The sequence below is a fragment of the Gasterosteus aculeatus genome, chromosome 14 (assembly GCF_964276395.1).
Source record: "Gasterosteus aculeatus chromosome 14, fGasAcu3.hap1.1, whole genome shotgun sequence".
NCBI classification, from domain to species: Eukaryota; Metazoa; Chordata; class Actinopteri; order Perciformes; family Gasterosteidae; genus Gasterosteus; species Gasterosteus aculeatus.
The window spans coordinates 12,417,464-12,434,912 of NC_135702.1; the positions used below are offsets into that span (position 1 = coordinate 12,417,464).

The 17,449-nt window shown below is 43.3% G+C and overlaps 1 protein-coding gene across 1 annotated transcript; it reads left to right on the plus strand.

Moving 5' to 3' along the window:
- The first annotated feature begins 236 nt into the window (after positions 1-236).
- On the plus strand, positions 237-15,583 carry man1b1a (mannosidase, alpha, class 1B, member 1a). The gene is made up of 14 exons (XM_040197870.2): positions 237-619; positions 1,597-1,734; positions 4,858-4,966; positions 5,264-5,481; positions 5,734-5,882; positions 6,415-6,533; positions 6,929-7,120; positions 8,047-8,195; positions 8,396-8,584; positions 9,110-9,300; positions 9,707-9,827; positions 10,153-10,347; positions 11,581-11,712; positions 11,796-15,583. The coding sequence occupies exons 2-14, from the start codon at positions 1,633-1,635 to the stop codon at positions 12,003-12,005; spliced, it is 2,076 nt and encodes a 691-aa protein (XP_040053804.1). The 5' UTR covers positions 237-619; positions 1,597-1,632; the 3' UTR covers positions 12,006-15,583.
- Positions 15,584-17,449: the final 1,866 nt, after the last annotated feature.

Sequence of the window (17,449 nt, forward strand, 5' to 3'; positions counted from 1 at the left end):
AATTCTTAGGAAAAGTGTCAGAAGAAGTTCAAATGTGACCCTCTCAGTAGATTCCTACCGATTAAGTGACACTGTAGCAGCCTACTTAAGTTCCTCCACATGCAAACCCGTGAGTTTTGTCCATATGGCAACGGTGCGAAAATATAGTTTTATTATGTATTAATTATTATTATTAATTATGTATTAATTACATGTAGATTTATTAGTGGGCTCACCGCTTAAGGCTTTTTAAAGGAGCCTTTTTAAAATGAAAACCAGCTTGAAAAAAAACAAAACGCTGAGAACGCGGTGCTGAATTGGGGTTAACGCACGTCTCAGCACGTGCACGCGTCACATGACGCACAGCGTCATCACTTGTCAACTCTCTTCCGCATTTGTCTGTCCTCACTCGCTAACTTTAGCCATGTTTCCGCCCGGTTTCATTTGTCTGACATGTCATCTAGCAGCCGGTCGTCTCGCGTGACAGTGGGACGGACTATTGTGGTGCATGTCGCTTCTTTACGCTACCGAACAGTTTCACGTTCCGTTTAGAAACACAAGCTAACGTTAGCTTCTCGTAGCTAGCCAACTGCCCTGCAGAGAATACCGTCGCTGTGAAGAAACCCGACCGGGCAGAAAGGTGAGCGGCAGACCGCGAAGTGTGTGACTAGTATTTAATGTAACGTGTGTAGAAACGGTGCCGTGGAAGCCGGTAGCTCACTAAGGTAACACGGTAACTGATACGGTAGCGGCAATGCATTAGCCTGCTTGGCTGAAAGAACTCGTTTGTGTTATAATGGTACCTAGTTTCAACTGTTTTGCCTTCTTACAACCTGGTTGAAATAATTATATTGTCGGGTGTAAAGCCCGTTCTTCTTCAAACAACATTGCTTTAAAGCTGTTATCTCAGTTGTTGGTGCAAATACCACGTAAACACACATACACACACAAACAGGGCGTCATCGTTGTGTCAAACCTGCTAACCCCTAACCTGCATTAGAAATGACGACTTACGGAAGTCGTCTTGCTTACGGAAGATGGCCAATGCGCTGAGGAGGTTGATGCTGATAATTATAGTAAAACTACAAGCCGTAAGAAACCGACAGACGTATTATATAGGTCGAAACTGCAGAATTGTCAAAGCATAAATACCATGAATCACGATCAGTTACATTGTTGGAATTATCTTCATGAAGATGATGCACCATTAGAGCTGTAGGCCACTTGCAGCCGTCATCTTTGTGATGCTTTGATACTGCACGTTGCTTCTCTGTAATTGCTTAGTCGAAGGATGCAAATACATCGCTCTGTGTTATCCTTGTGGTGGGCATCATCTAATTGGATTTTCCATTTTCTATGATTAAAAAAAAAGTATTACATTTGCAGACAAAGGGGACAAATGCTGACATTTGAGAAGTTTGAACTATTTAATGAGTGTGGTATAATCATGCAAATAGTCAAATAGTCATCAGATTTTTGTGTAGATTGATTATTTAACCAATCCTTTTTTTTCCACAACGCAAATATGGGCCGTGCTTACAGTTTGTTTTACATTTAATTATTTAAGATAGTATTCCTGGTTAGGCTAACTGTGTTGTCACTTTACTCTGAATGCAGCTTCTATGAGCCAACGCTGTCTGTCCGGATCAGAGGATGTATCCGCCTTCCAGAAAAGACTTCATCTCCCTGACGCTCAGTGATCCCCACGGTCCCTCTTACAACAACGGCAAGCACCGCCGACAGTCCTGCTGGAGGGTGAGTGGTGCGGCGTGCACATCACGGCTCTTGATCGAGAGAGACTGTGACCATTTTGACACAGAAACCCCGTGTCTGATGCAAAATAATGATCTCATGTTCAACTCGCGTGAAACAGCAATACCAAAGCTTTCTGGTTGAGGTCAGTGGCGGAAGGCAAGGATAACCGAATATACTGCGGTACATGTCGTTTGATACCATGATGCTTCATGGACAGAGGTGGAAAAAAAACTGAATAAATGTGTGAAAACTTCACCGAATGGTTTAATGAGTATGATAATGAGGTGAATTCTTAAGCCAAACTTTCCACCAATGGGTGATTTTGGAGCTTTGTTAATTGAAATTATCCACCACCATTATCAAAATAGCGAATTAAGTGGATACCTTTTTTTTAAATGTTTTTTTAAATTGATGAGCACAGTTGTTCGTAGTGGGAACCCTTCCTTTAGGACTTTGTGGTTTTATGTCATCTGAATATTCAGCGTGTATTTTAGACACTTTTGTTTAATTGCATTTTTTAACCACAACTCCACACATTTGATCATGTATGGCAGAATTCCACCGGGTGGAACATGTTGAACTAGCGACTCGTCCTGCTGTCCTCGGGCACTTTGCTCTCAACTCTCCAGTGAACGGCTGTGTTAGAAGTGCCGACAATCTCACCACATTTTGCCAGAGTGTATTCTAAACCGCGTTTTTTTCGGGCAGAGGTGGTGATCCTCTTCCGACTGTTCAGGGTGGGGTAGTAGTCGAGCAAACAGTTTGGCTGAGCGCCGGGGGGGGTCGTCAGTCCGCTGTTGCAAATATTCGTACATATGTCATTGTGGAACTGTTGTGCGTGGGAAAGTACCTAAAAACCTTTTTTTTTTTCACACTTTTTCCGGGTGTTGTTTCAATGGGGGAAACACAGATCTCATAGATTAACAGGTTTACTTTGAAACTCCTAGCTTTCACAAATCTAGGGCAACAATTACCTCAGACATCATGAAACTTTATATTGATTTAAATCATCATCAATCCTGAACATCGATTGATTTGCAGTAATATCCACAATGGTCGGATATTATTAAGCTAGAGATATTATAAGAAACTGTATGAAAAAATCTCAAAACTGTATTATGTCCTAGTCTACGCATTGCTTATTCTCTTGGGTGGTATTCTTCTGGTCACTTCCTCCCCGATAGAGCGTCTTCATGAAATGGATCGTTGAGATGAATTAATTTCTATGTTTCAGTCTTGTTCACTCCTTTTTGTTATCGAGCAGCCACAACTTCAAACTCCTCAGATAGAAGCATGCCTGGAGCACATGATCACTACAGCGATATCACACCCTGCTCATCTCTGGCTCGCTCCTCTCTCCTTGCACATGCTCTCCAATCTTGCCTTCTCTGCTTTTAGACCCTCCCACTGTGAGTCTCTTCTGTCTCCTTTTTGTTGGTTTGATTTTTTTACAGTCATACTTTGCTGCTCCTTCCTCAGGGTTTGCTGCTTTATTCCGTTTTTTTCTTTCCTTGTGGAAAAACTGGTAAAAGATATGGACATAGCCTCCTGTTTTGAAAAAGACTGTTGTTTTTGCCTGCAGGTGTAATCTCCACTTGTGTCCTGCTGGCATTAATAAAAAGTCCTTGTATGGAACTATATTAAGGAATGACACTACTTTTCAATTGACGTATTACTACTTCAGTCAACATTGTAAACATGCATGTTACCAGAATATCTAGTTTCAAGTTTTGAAGGATTAGGGGATCACGATGGGCGCTTAGCAATGACACATTATAAAGTCCATGGTTACTGTTTGTTCAGCTAAATGGACTTTGATGGGAGCAATGAGAGAGTGCTTTTCTCTGTACACTTGTCAGTGTTATGAATACCCCCCCCCCCCCCCCCCCCCCCCCAACACATCTGCTTTCTCAGAAAACAGCAGGACGATCCCTCAATGTTGGATTGTCACATTACTTCACACTCTTCTTCCTCCCCCTCTGCATCTGCACCCCCTAATCACAAACAAAAAGGCTTCTTTAATCAATCGTTTCAATATGATTAGTTCTTTTTGTTCCTTTTTTCAGTAGAAGCACATTGGCTCATCCAGCTCCCATGAAGGCAATGCATCCCCTTTAGTTCTCTGGATTCAAAGGCAACCCAGGGCTCTCATCGACCGATCCGCAGCGTTTTGTTCCAGCAGTACATCAACCGACCGGTCGTTGATCTGCCCGGTAGCCTTCCCCTCCACCTGTTGGTCTTCACATTTGATTACATTTTATGGCTCCTCATAAAGCCATTCCCCGCAAATCATGTTCCGCTGAGTGGCTTGTCTCTGTTTGTAAACCCTTTTACACATGGCATTGGTTTCCGTCTAGATTTAGAGGGCTTTTGTTCTCCTTGTCGTCTATAGCAGTGTCTGTGTGACTCTTTGAAAAGACAACCTGCAGATGGAGAAAAAGAATAAGTGTTTTTGTTACTGTGCAGTATTACCTGAAAGGAGTTATTATGTGTACCTGATGCGTGCTTTGCTCTTCACACATCCATTTTGGCATGGATGGGAAAGACCGATCTACAGGTGTGTTTATGTGCTATAACATGCTAAAAATGTGGTAAACCGCAGTATTGGCTTGAACAGAATACGTTGTTGGTCTTATGAAGAGGGTTCCATGAGCAAAGTAAAAAATAAAACCTCCCTTCAGAGAGAGAAAGAGAGACTGCCGTGGGTTGTTTGACAATGGCTCAATAGTTTCAAGGTATTGCACAGGTGTTGATTAGAGCAGATAAGCGAGTGGCGTCCGTCCCGTGTGTGTGTCTTCTCCCCTGGGAGACAATGAGTCCCTCCCTCTGCACTGCCAGGTATGGCTGCTTACTTGGATCAGTTATTTATGAGCTGACACTGAGCTCATCAGGTGGAGAGATATGCTGAGTTCACTCAGGGTAAACTCCCCCACAAAGGCCATTGGCCTTTTCCCCTTTTTCACTCTGCTATTTGCATAGGGCCGTAAACGGATTTATTAGATATTTTAAGATGGGGAGGATTTTTTTTAATCTGCTGACGGACACTTATGAGTTGAAATAAAGAGCTGCGAGACGCGTGTCAGTGTAGTCTGCTTCATGTGTTTCTTTTTTATCTGCCTACAGAAATGGAAGCAGCTGTCTCGTCTCCAGCGGAGCCTGGTCCTGTTCCTGCTGGCTCTGCTGCTCATATTTGGACTTCTCACTTATCCCAGCGTCACACAGCAGTGGAGAGGTAAGCGGCTCCGGCCAGCACAACGCTGAACTCTCGTATACACAAGCTGATTAGTTGGATGGCCTGTGTGTGTGTTTGGGGATGATAATAATCTATTTTGGTGAATTGCTTCAATGCTTGAATATGAAAACGCTAGTGCTTTGTGTTTTGGATGCAAGCATTTCCAACTTTCCATCTTTGTAAACAATCGTCTTAGCATGCACTAATATTCTGATAGCTGTTTGCTAATGAGCATTTCGTTAGCTGGCACAGTGTGGACTTGGTCTCAGACTTTTGTCTTATTCATTTTGTGTTCAGGATGGTCTGACAGGGAGGACTTGCTGGAGCTGAATGACAGAGACGTGACGGATCTTCCGCGAGGTGTCAAGTCTATATTGGATGATGCTGCAGGTAAAGCCCCGCCTCCTGCAGCAGGGCCACATGTCCGGCCAGCTGTGGAACCAGATGCGGCTGCAGGTGCTGTGGTGGAGCCCAAAGGACCAAACGTCCCCATTTTGCCTAAACCTCCCATAAAGGTGAGGGCTGTGTTTCTATTTATTAATTGCACAGCAGTCATCATTTATTGACCTTGCCTAACTAAAGGTACATTTTTTAGATGAGATGTACAGTGGACTCATAAGGCTCTTAAGTAATTTATTTTAATGGGAGGAGTCGTGAACAGACACTAGAGACAAACCCTTTTATTAGGGATCTCTGTTCCTGTGCTTATTGGGTCACTGCTGGTCTAGAACAGCCCCTTATGTGAAATGTGCAACTGTTATCCATAGAAGAAGAATTCCCCAAACAAGAGAGGTCCCCCGAGCCTTCAGAAAGACGGAAATACTTCAGACACAGTCCGTGCAGAGAAGCAAGTGCAAGAGGTGGTTCAAGAAGAAGTAGCAGGAGAGGAGGAGGACAAAGACAAGAAGATTGTCAGGTAATATGTTTGTCACAACTAATGCTGTCCACTGCATTTCCATTGCCAGCATACGCTGGCTTGAATAAATATGATTGAACATCCGGCCATAATACACAAACTGTAGCCTCGTCCAGATCGTTCACTGCACTCATATTTTAGGTCGCCGTTTTCAGTGTTGGGAAAGGAAGCGAGACTGCAATGTAATATCGTTTTTGAGCGGCTTCTAAAAAGCCCCCCCGGATACCCAGAGGCAGCGACTGGAATACCAAGCTGAGATCGCCTTAGTTCTTCCTCACCTCCCAAGTGCATCACTATCGTGCAGCTTTCTTGTCCAATGCAGCACACGCTGAGGAGGTCATTGCTTCATTCAACCACATTTCCCATCAACACGGGTCGATTACCATCATGACATTTCTGACTAAAATTATATTACTCACGGAAATGCTTGAATCACGGATTCAAGCATTTTCCAGCCGCACTCAGGCATCCATCGCAGTGCATTAATTTATCGACGCAGTTACAAGTTGGGTTTTTCTTTTGTGTCTCACAGCTGGAGAGGAGCAATGATCGAAGCGGACCAGGCCACAGAGCCTCCCCCCTCGGCCATTGTGGGAGACGCTGCGCCTCCCCCAGGCCCGGCCAACCCCGCTGACACCGTCCCACCGGAAGGTCTTTACTGAATTCATATTCAAGCCATTTTACTATGGATTTTTACAGGAAGTGAACGTGAGAAGTTAAGGTACATGGTCGTCAACAAACGGTTAGCCATTCATTTGTTGTTTTGTTTTTTTGTTAATCAAAACAACAAAGAAAAAACAGTCCGAAACCCAGATTTCCACTTTCTGATGATGTAAAACACTGAAACTATCCGATTGTTGGCATACTTTATTGTTCTACAGCGTTGTAGAACTATTCTTCATTCTATTCTTTCTGAATATGAGAAACGTTTCTTGGTTCCAATTTTCCCCTTTGCTTTACTGCACATTGTTGAGGGCAACATTGTTGTAGAGGAAACAGTTTTAAGACAACACCCCTTATTCTTTAATCATTCCTTTTGCCTGTAGTTCCTACTGGGACTGTGGACAGACTGGAGGCTGTCTGTGATGCCTTCAGGCACGCGTGGAAAGGCTACAAAGACTATGCCTGGGGTCATGATGAGCTCAGGCCTATCTCCAGGTCCTTTGGTGAATGGTTCGGTCTGGGTCTGACGCTCATTGATTCCTTGGACACAATGTGGATTTTGGGCCTAAAAGAAGGTATTCAATTCATTTTATTTTATTTTGTATAGCCCAAAATCGCAAATTACAAATTTGCCTCCGAGGGCTTTACAGTCTGTACACACACGACATCCTCTGTCCCGAAACCCACAATTGACCCCAATGTCAGTATTGAATGTCAGTTATCTCCTCTCTTGATGCTCATTTAATTTTTACCATAGGCAGATAAGACATTGTGAAAAATTTTAAAATATGAATTTATTAATTTCAAAAGGGCACCATCAATTTACAGTCCTGTGGAAAAGTACTTCCCTTCCTGCTTTGTTTTTGTTTTTTACACACTTAAATGCTTCTAGTCTACAAACACATTTTCATTTTAGACAAAGATAATCTAAATAAATACAAAATGCAGCTTTAAATTCTTTAATTTTAGACGTGAAAAATCATGAATTAACTACGATTAACCACATTTTTTTGGAAAGGCCCTTAAAACAAAGAACTGCAGGCCTCACTTTCCTCAGTTAAGGTCAGAGGTCATGATTCAACGATAAGACAATGAGTCGGGGCAAACATGGGCTGCATGGGAGAGTAATCATCATACCAACGCACACAAGGGGGTGGTGTGATGGACCACTTGCCATGGAACCATGAATTGGAGCGGCCTGGTATAAGTTCGGACTTAAATCCCATTGAGATGCTGTGACCTTAAACAAGCCGCTTCTCATGGCCGGTTATTAGAATAGAAATTTGGATCATTTAAGTGTGACAAAAAATACTCTACAAAAAGTACTACTACGTATAGGAAAACAGTTTTATAAAGCCTTTTACAGTCCCTTCTGTATCCATCAATGTCAGCAACATTTTTCATCCCCTGGGTAGTGTCACTGCTGTCAGAAAATTGAAATATTTTCCTCCCCTTGTTCTCTTTCTCTCTCGCTCTCTCTCCCACTCTCACTCCCACACAGAGTTTGCAGAAGCAAGGGACTGGGTAGAGAAAGAGCTGTCTTTTGACAAGAACGTGGACGTGAATCTTTTTGAGACAACCATCCGTGTTCTCGGGGGCCTGCTGAGCACCTTCCACCTGACAGGAGACCGACTCTTTCTGGAGAAAGCTGTGAGTCACATTTGAACATGTAGCTGTGTAGTTTACTATATTGTAGAGTGGTTGAGTTTTCAGAGTCTTCTGCCTTAATTCAGTTCAGTTTTAACCAGGGCTTTCAGATTTACAAAGTGAATGATTATTAACTGATTATTAAAATGTATATATGCCCCCCCCCCCCACCCCCCCATAATTCTACCTGTCTCCACTTAAAGAAAGATCTCGGGTCCAGATTGATGCCTGCCTTCAAAACTCCCTCAAAGATCCCGTTCTCTGACGTGAACATCGGGAAGGGGACAGCCCACCCCCCCCGATGGACGTCCGACAGCACGCTGGCCGAGGTCACAAGCATTCAGCTGGAATTCAGAGAGCTGAGCCGCCTCACTCAGGACCCGCAGTACCAGGTCAGGATACCAAGAGGTCCTCCGGACCGGGCCAACGTGCTCTGGTGGGCGTGTCCCGTCGCTCTCACGTGGCAGATCTCTGAGATGGAGTGAAAGATGATTGGAGGCGGTTTCTCTAGCAGTCTGATGGAGGCTTCACGTTAGAATGGGACATTAAGTACAACGTGCACACATTTGTGTGATTGAGGGGACCAGCGTGAGCTAGGATTTGTGTTGAATCCATCAGGTTGTCAGTTTATGAGTGATTCCAGAAAACAGAGGTTTCCCCTGAAGGTTTTATGCCCAAGCTGACATGAATTTGAGTAATTTGTGTCCTAACCTTAGACAGGCCGTTGAGACGGAGCATTCGATGAGCCCCGATTTCATCAAAGTGTGAAATTGGAAATCATTTTCCATTAATAAATTGCAGTATTTTCCAAACCCATCGGTCACACGCCAGCAGTGTGGAAAGAGCGGCTGTTTGGTTCATTATCTCATGGCTGCATGCTAATGGCAGCTCCTTTTTCTTGTTGTTTTTTTTACCAGGAGGTTGTGAACGAGGTCATGAAGCTGGTCCACAAGCTGCCGGGCAAACAAGACGGCCTGGTGCCCATGTTCATCAACACCAACACTGGCCAGTTCACCCACAAAGGAGTCTTCACACTGGGCGCCAGGGCAGACAGCTACTATGAATACCTGCTCAAGCAGTGGATCCAGGGAGGCAAGACGGAAGACGAGTAAATCCAACTTGGCTTTTCTCAGTTGATGTTTTGTTATTGTGACAGGAAACAATGGGTTTTTAAGCTGGAACAACACAGCCAGTAGCAAGGCGCAGTTTGAGAATAACATGATCCGACGTGACATTCAGTGTACGGGATCAGAGCTACGAGATGATACTGATCCAATGTCTGTTTAAGTGTATTGATGAGATCATATTTAGTTAGCTTGTTTCTTGGTTGAGTATGATATCTGTCTATTTGTGTCTGCCATATTGTGATTTAGTCAACACCACATTTTTTATTTTTTTAAATGGTGATTACTGCGTTCATATTGCACAGCCCTAAACTGAGTGACCAGGGACTGACTGATATTCTATCGACTGTCACTTTCTGTCCCATTTCCTGTGTGTGTGTCTTGTTGTAGCCTGTTGGAGGACTACCTTCAGGCTGTGGATGGAGTGAGAAAACATCTTGTGAGACAGACGGGGCCCAGCAAATTGACCTTTGTGGGAGAGTTGTCCCATAGCCGCTTCAACCCTAAAATGGTAGGGATGCTCCCCGGAGGACACTGAGCAACATGCCCATGCCGGCATCAGGTCACCAGTTGATCCCCAGCGCAGCTTTACAACGCGAGGGCTCAGTTTGTAGGGTTGCATAGTATCGTCGCTAAACGCTGCTCACAGCACGAGGACCTCTGATTGTCGTAGCCAATGAGCACAAGGCCCAAACAGAATGACCACCTTGTTCAATTAATCATCGTCCCTGCTTGTATGGATTCCGGAGCCGTGCACACGTGCCGCTTTGTCCATCAGCCGGGTCCGATTGATTCAGTGTCGTCCTTCCTGATTGCGCTTCGCTCTCTTTCTGCAGGACCACCTTGTCTGCTTCCTCCCGGGGACATTGGCCCTCGGGGCCCACAACGGCCTCCCGGGGGACCACATGGATCTGGCTGTGCAGTTGATGGAGACGTGTCACCAGATGTACAAACAGATGGAGACTGGGCTGAGCCCGGAGATCGTACACTTCAACCTGCAGGCCAACGATGGGAACGATGTGGTTGTCAAGGTGACGCTCATACCGGAATGCTGGCTTCATTTGTTACCATGTTATTGCTGATTTCCTTTTTTATATCTTTTGGTTTATACACTATTTTTAAACATCTGTTTGGCTGGGCGAATATGATGTTCATGTCTGATTTAGGCGTGTCTCTCTCTACTATAGCCCTCATGTACTGGGACTTATCAAAATGTTGATTTCCGATACAGTTAAAACTAAGAAGAATGCTCCCAATTGCAACTGACCTTTTGTAAAGAAATAACAAGGAAACTTCTTTGTTAATTCAATTCAAATGGGTGCACAATTGGAAAAAGTCTTTCCTTTAGGTGTGGGACACATTGGTGCTTTCTAATGAATACTTTAATTTGAAAGACGCTCCAATAACGAAAATGAATGCGCCCTCTGCTGAGTAACACTGTCATGGGAGTTGTGTCCATTACCTCACATTTTCTTTTTCATTAACTGCTCCACGTTGATCAAAGCATCTCCACTGACGCCTTGAGTAACCTCAAATATAAATGTAAAACATGCCAAAGAGCCCATTCCGATTACAGCATTACAAACTAAGGAAATGAAAGTCAGATTTTACCAGATTTATCAGGTATGAGTACTTCACTTGTTAAACACAGTCTGTGATCAAAGACACGTGGGTCGCATGCTGGCGAATCCTTGGATTGTTTTAAATGTTTAAACCGTTGTTTATAGGTGGCTTTTATGTCAGTACGATAAAGCAAATTGGATAAATAAAAATCCCCATTAAAAAGAGGCTCCAGAGCCTCGCTAGTTGTTTTATCGACAGCAGACAGACTCCTTTTCTGTAAACCCATGAAATATTTTTATGTAATGTTTATCTGTTATATTGACACATTTGTAGCACTTTCATTGCACAAATGATAGGATAAGGCACATTTTTATAGTTTGTTTTGAGATGTGCAAACCGCCATCTTGGGGTCGTCGTGGCGCAGGGGGTAGAGGGGGGGGGGACCACGCTGGGAACCACCAAGGTTGGTGGTTAAAGTCCTGGCTGCCCCATGTCCCATGTCGAAGTGTCCCTGAGCAAGACACCTAACCCCCAATTGCTCCCCGGGCAAAGATGTAAAAGCCACGGGTTAAAAATGTAATGTAAGTCGCTTTGGATAAATGACCTGTAATGTAATGTAATCTTGCCCCAGTGGCTTCTGTCTTTTAATGAGCTTTGAGCAACAACTGACCAAATCTTCTTTCTCCCATTTTGATGTCCAGCCTGCAGACAGACACAACCTGCTGCGGCCAGAGACTGTAGAAAGTCTGTTCTACATGTACCGATTCACCAAGGACACCAAGTACAGAGACTGGGGCTGGGAAATACTGCAGAGCTTCAATAACTACACTAAAGTACGGCCCTGATTGTTAAAACTACCACTAACGTGACATTTTGTGTCCTTATACCACCTGACTGAACGTCTCCACCTCTTTAGGTCCCCGGAGGCGGCTACACGTCCATCAACAACGTCCGTGACCCCCTGAACCCGGGGCCCCGGGACAAGATGGAGAGCTTCTTCCTGGGCGAGACGCTGAAGTACTTCTACCTGCTCTTCTCCGACGACCCGGAGCTGCTCAGTCTGGACAAGTACGTCTTCAACACGGAGGCCCACGTCCTCCCCATATGGCCCTCCGCGCCCAAGTGATGTCAGCGCGGAGGACATGTGTGAGACAGAGGCCTGCACGGGTCAAAGACTGTCACCGACACTCGGCCCGGCGGTTCTTTTAAGTTTGACACGTTTCCACCAGAAGGAGTTTAGTTTTGCTTTTTAGTTCTTTCTTCACGGTTGGCTTTATTTTTCCTAAGGAAAATGTTGGTTAGAGCTGGTCTCTATCGTAAAAAGCTTTTTCTTTTCATAACGGCTCTGACTAGCTGAGAAACAAGAAAATGGCACTCTGGCTTCATTAATTGGCTGATGTTAGACCATAATGAAATGTCTAAAGCGCCTTCAGCTACGTTCGTGTTTAAGCCGATTGCTCCGGAGGAGGAGACACACATTGTTCATCTGCCAGTGCGATTGCTCATGTTTCAGAGTGACCTTGAATAACAAAAGTTGTAAATTGAATTGAACTGTCCCTTCCTGAGTGATGAAGAGGAATGGGCAGCTACAGGTCATTCTTTACTAAGTCAATATAAAAGTAAACGGACGTTTTTTTAAGACGTAAAAAAGAATCTCTGCCTCAATTCGTTTGGCTGCTTTGTGGTCAGTCCGTCAGGTGTTGAGCTCATTTTTCAGACCAACGGAGTTCAGCAGACTAAGGTGGTCTCCTGTGAGGTCACCAGCAGGTCATAGGTCACTGTTAGCCTGTTCAGAGCTTGTGTTGGAGGACCGAAAGATTCTCCATGTCATGGCTGAGCAGTTAGATGATTTCTACAATGGAGATTAGAATGAGACCTTTCCAAAGCTAACCGGCTAACAAGCCGCATGAAGAGAGAACGGGAGCCGCTCTTTGATGCTGTCAGACACTAACAAACTGAGCCCGTCACTGGTAGGAATTAAGCCCTCTTACATGACGGCCTGTTCAGGGTGGTCGTCTGCAGCTCTCGCTCTCAGTACTGGACACAAGTCGCTTGGACACAAGAACCTGGTTCTAGTTGCGCTCTAAAAAATGATAAATCTTATTACACAGGAACCACCACGTAAAGTGACGTTCATGTTTAAAGACTCTGGTGGATGGTGTTTAGTTGGAGCTGCACACACAACGACCTCTTGTTTTACTAATGAATGTTCATTGTTTTCTTTTACTTTAACTTCTGGTCATTCAGGGTTACTTGTTAAGTGTGTTTTGTATAAACTCTTGTGTGATTGTCATCCCACTTGTTAAAGATTACACAGATGACTATTCATTGAGTCTTAAATTCGCTGTGAAGTTAGACGGAGACAAACCAGGTCCTTACGCCATCATTGGGACGCTGTGCACGGGGCCGCTCACTCGGGCCCCTTTTCAAACGCCCCCTGTGATGAGGATGAGGTTTGTCATGTAGTTTTCTTCATCCCTGATTGCGTAGCAGTCCCTGACCTCCCGTCCAATGTGATGTAGAGTTGTGTGCCAGCGCTGGTTCTCCATACAGTCACTTAAAGTTCCCTGGGCTTTTGTCTGAGGGGCGTGTCTGGCGTCTGAGGGGCGTGTCTGGCGTCTGAGGGGCGTGTCTGGCGTCTGGAGGAGCTGCTGTGACGACCCTGGACCTTCACTATTCTGCTTTTACCTTCACTTCTTCGGTCCAAAAAGCGTTGATGTGTTGATTCCTGTTTCTCTCCGTGGTTTGAACGGACTTCCGGGTTAAGTTCTAATCGTCCCCTTTTTGTTAACGGACTCGTGTGTTACAGAGACGTCATTGAATGTGCACTACATCTGCCAACGCTCTGCTGTGCCTACTGAGATGTAAACTGTGCTCCAGTGGTTTGTTGTTTGTTTGTTTGTTTGTTTCTGTTCATTGCTGCTGTATCAGTGGTGTCTATTTGTGAAGTGCTACGTGTGAAAGTATGATTTAGGGTTTGTACTTTGACTCTGGATGTGTGTGTGTGTGTGACCAAGCGACACAGGTGTAAATATTTTGTGTAAATTGTTTCTAACTCGTGTGTCCGCTGATTATTGATCCTTTTCTGGTTTTCATGTTCAACAACATCACCTTTTTTTTTTCCCGTCTGCTCTTTACACCGGCCTTCCAAATATCTTAGTTACTCTTGCATTTTAATTTGTGTTGCAATTAAACTTACCAATTAGAGAACATGCCTTTTTCTATTTGAGAAGAATGGCTGTGCTTCATCTTGAAATAGTTTCTTCCACAGTATTTTATTCTTTATCCCTTCATCTGCTAATCCCATTTCATTTGCATGTAAAAATTGAAAACTGGTTTCAGGTGCTTTGTTGGGATGCTTATTAAAAACTGACGTCACTCATGTGGGACGGGAAGACACCAATGACTTGGTAGAAGCCATAACTCCAAATTTAAATTGGGCTTTATGAATGTAATATTCCAGATAAAATGACTTATTACTAACCCTGCAAAAACCCTTACACACACTTAAGTGTCATTTTTTGTGTTTATTGTATTTGAATAACATGGTAAGATTGAAATGATTAACTGTAGTCTGACTTTTAATACTTACTGACTACTGAAGATGTTAAATTCCTCCGTGTTTTAGGTTTCTTTTCAGGTATTTTATCAAATGGTTGGCACTGTAATTTGTCAAACGGGAGGAAGTAGCCAATTTGTTGGACTATTTTCAGTAGCGTATTAATACACATTAGTATTGAAGGAACATGTCAAACAATGCTACTCACTGATGATTTTTACTGAACAGCAATGCAACTCTGTTTACTGTACTTGTGTTTTTTCTGCCTCATAAGCTGGAGATCTGTGTTCTGTACTCACGTGTACTCAAGAGTCTGGAAGATGTCGAGTCAGAACACAAAGGTCTTCAGATAAGATGGTGCCAGAAGAGTCGCTCAGTCGGCTTTCACAGTTATTTAGGTTCACTTTAGATTCCCATGCTTCAACCCTGCTTCTTCCACTGAGAGGCAATTACTCCTTTTCCAACATTAAAAATAGATTCTTGTGGTTGTTTTGCGATTTGCAATTGTTAAAAAGTTAAAACACTTTGAAACGAATGAGGCTAAACGGTTTCGTAGCATTTTGTCTCTTATCTACAACTCTTATCTGATTAGCAGAATCTTACACTAATACATGTGATTATCATTGAATCAAAGCCATAGCAAAATGACAACTCTACTGTTCTACATGGATGACCAAACATCTGCACAGTTCATCTGTTTCTTGCCTGCCGGGTTTCTGGGCCGAGGCTCAAAGACCTGATCATTATGTGTTTGCTGGTTCAATCGATAGATTAGATTGAGCCATGCGACAACACGCCTATGGACACAGTCCTCACTTCTCTCCACGCTGGCTGAGGCGCTGCGCTGGCCTGCGAGTCCATAGCCCTTATTTTGATTACATGCGGGCATGAAAAGTATTTATTTTAATTAAGGTCAACATTTGTTTTCCACTTTTGTACACACGGATTATTAACTACCGGTATGTTCAGATTTCTGTTTGTCATGTTTGCATATTTCATGGTACTTTGTCTCTGGCCAATCATTTATTAAATCCGCGTCCACTGTACAGACGACTGATCGAGCACTTGTAACTCAAGTTGTGCTTATTACAAAGTTCAAACGTCCTTCTTGCCAACTCAGTTTTTGAATAAATATTTTCAATTAATGTTTTGGGTCTTTTAAATTTTTTAAATTTTTTTTTTTTAAGGCTGCAGAAACTTTCGAGAGATTCATAACACTGACTACATTATGGAGTTACGTCCATGCACAAATCATGGTCAGTGCCGTGCTTTGGAATGACACATTCAACCAACAGCATCTTAAGCATTCGACAGTGATCGAATGTTAGAAAGTAGATGTCGGCAGTTCTCCACCAGGGGGCAGCAGGAACCATCTGTCATTCTACAACGTAATTCAATTGGCTTACACATAAACCAATCACAAAGCAGTGCTCTGACAAGGAAACGCTCATCTACACATATTTAAGGGAGAGTGTGTGAAGCCCTGGAGACTGCAGCAGGTACAAAAGGAAGGTGACGAACAACAAGCAGAAGACTCAAGCATGTGCTGCTTGTGCAACACAAGGCACCACCAGCAGCATATGTATGGAGTCCTCATTAAATAAGCTTTTTTCTTTCTTTTTTTTACACAAGAACCCCTTCAGCCTCTGCGTTCTGTTGTCACTTAAGTGTTTGCCTGTTTCACCGACCGTTTAAAAGAAAGCTAAACAATTTTCCTTTTTGCAGGACCGTGTTTATGCTTTTTATTGCTAATCAACGCTTATCAATGCTTGTCATTGCTCGGTCCAACACATTTCATGAGTTATCGGTGTTTAATGGATCATTTTTTTTGCCTACACATAAAATGTCCATAGGAATTAACAATCAATTCATGCAATACATAAAGGGACATTCATTACTAAAAGCTGTACTCATTGTGTGTTTTGCAGCAGGCTTTGGGGGAAGTCACTGCTGCAGCAACAAAAGCAAGACGCACACAGGAGGCCTTAATCAATTCAAGGCTGGTGGGGGAAGTGTGTTGACATCCTACTGTACAGTCTAAAAAAAACACTGTTGATTTCCAGCCTCCTGACATTTATTAAAATCTCTGCCGCAGAAGCATGCAGCATGAGAAATATTGTGATTGTACAGTCGGAACACGGAACCACACGTCTATTGTTTGGGATATTTGTTTTTTGCTCCTATTAGAACATGTTCTGCATCCCTTACATCTCAGAATACCCTTGAAGCTATATGGCATTTTCTTATTGTATTATTTATATCTAATTAACTTAGTCACCATAATTTGTACCAACAAAGGATTTTTACAAAGAAACTAACTTATATCGTGTTAAGATGTAACATAACACTGGCTTCTATTGGTGTACTAGAGATAATATATCCAAGTTTCTAAAAAACAGAATAAGGCCTTACGCTACATTCCAAAAACCTGATCCTGACCAGATACTTATTGGTATGTAAATGTGGGTACGTAAAGTATTTAAATACATTGAAGGATTTCATTAAAAAAAGATGGTGCCAACCCACCCACACATAATCCTCTTGCATTGGTCCCATCAGAGCTATTACTTGTATTATCTATAACTAGTGTGGGATTTACGTAACGGCCAGATGGTCTGAACCCCAAATATAATCAAACATTCTTTAAATCTTGTGCATGATTAGATTCGGGTGTTCCTCAGGTTCAGAGTGCTGTTGACTTGCAGGACGCTGAGTGGAACTACTGCTGTGGTTTGGTTCTGAGAGTTTGAGTTTAGCTTGAGGCCTAAAGCTGCATCTCGCTCCCTAAAGAAAATGAAGAATGTTTTTTCGGTTACTAATTGTTGCCCAAGGGTGAATTTGGAGTTTTTCGCCCTGTACTCACAAGCTGTCGGGAAGCTTTTTGCCAACAAATTGGGTTGAAAAAGCTGTAAGAATGGCTTCACTTTCGCTGCAATTTATTCAACTCATTGAGTGTTGCCATGAGCAATTCAGCATGTTGCACTGTCTCCAGCACGTGTGCCTGCCGGTGT

Bases quoted from the DNA above. Each gene is read 5' to 3' on its own strand.
- man1b1a (XM_040197870.2), top strand. From the start codon at position 1,633: ATGTATCCGCCTTCCAGAAAAGACTTCATCTCCCTGACGCTCAGTGAT. The intron at 8,585-9,109 runs GTCAGGATACCA...TTTTTTTACCAG, and splicing joins CTCAGGACCCGCAGTACCAG to GAGGTTGTGAACGAGGTCAT. The intron at 9,301-9,706 runs GTAAATCCAACT...GTCTTGTTGTAG, and splicing joins GGAGGCAAGACGGAAGACGA to CCTGTTGGAGGACTACCTTC.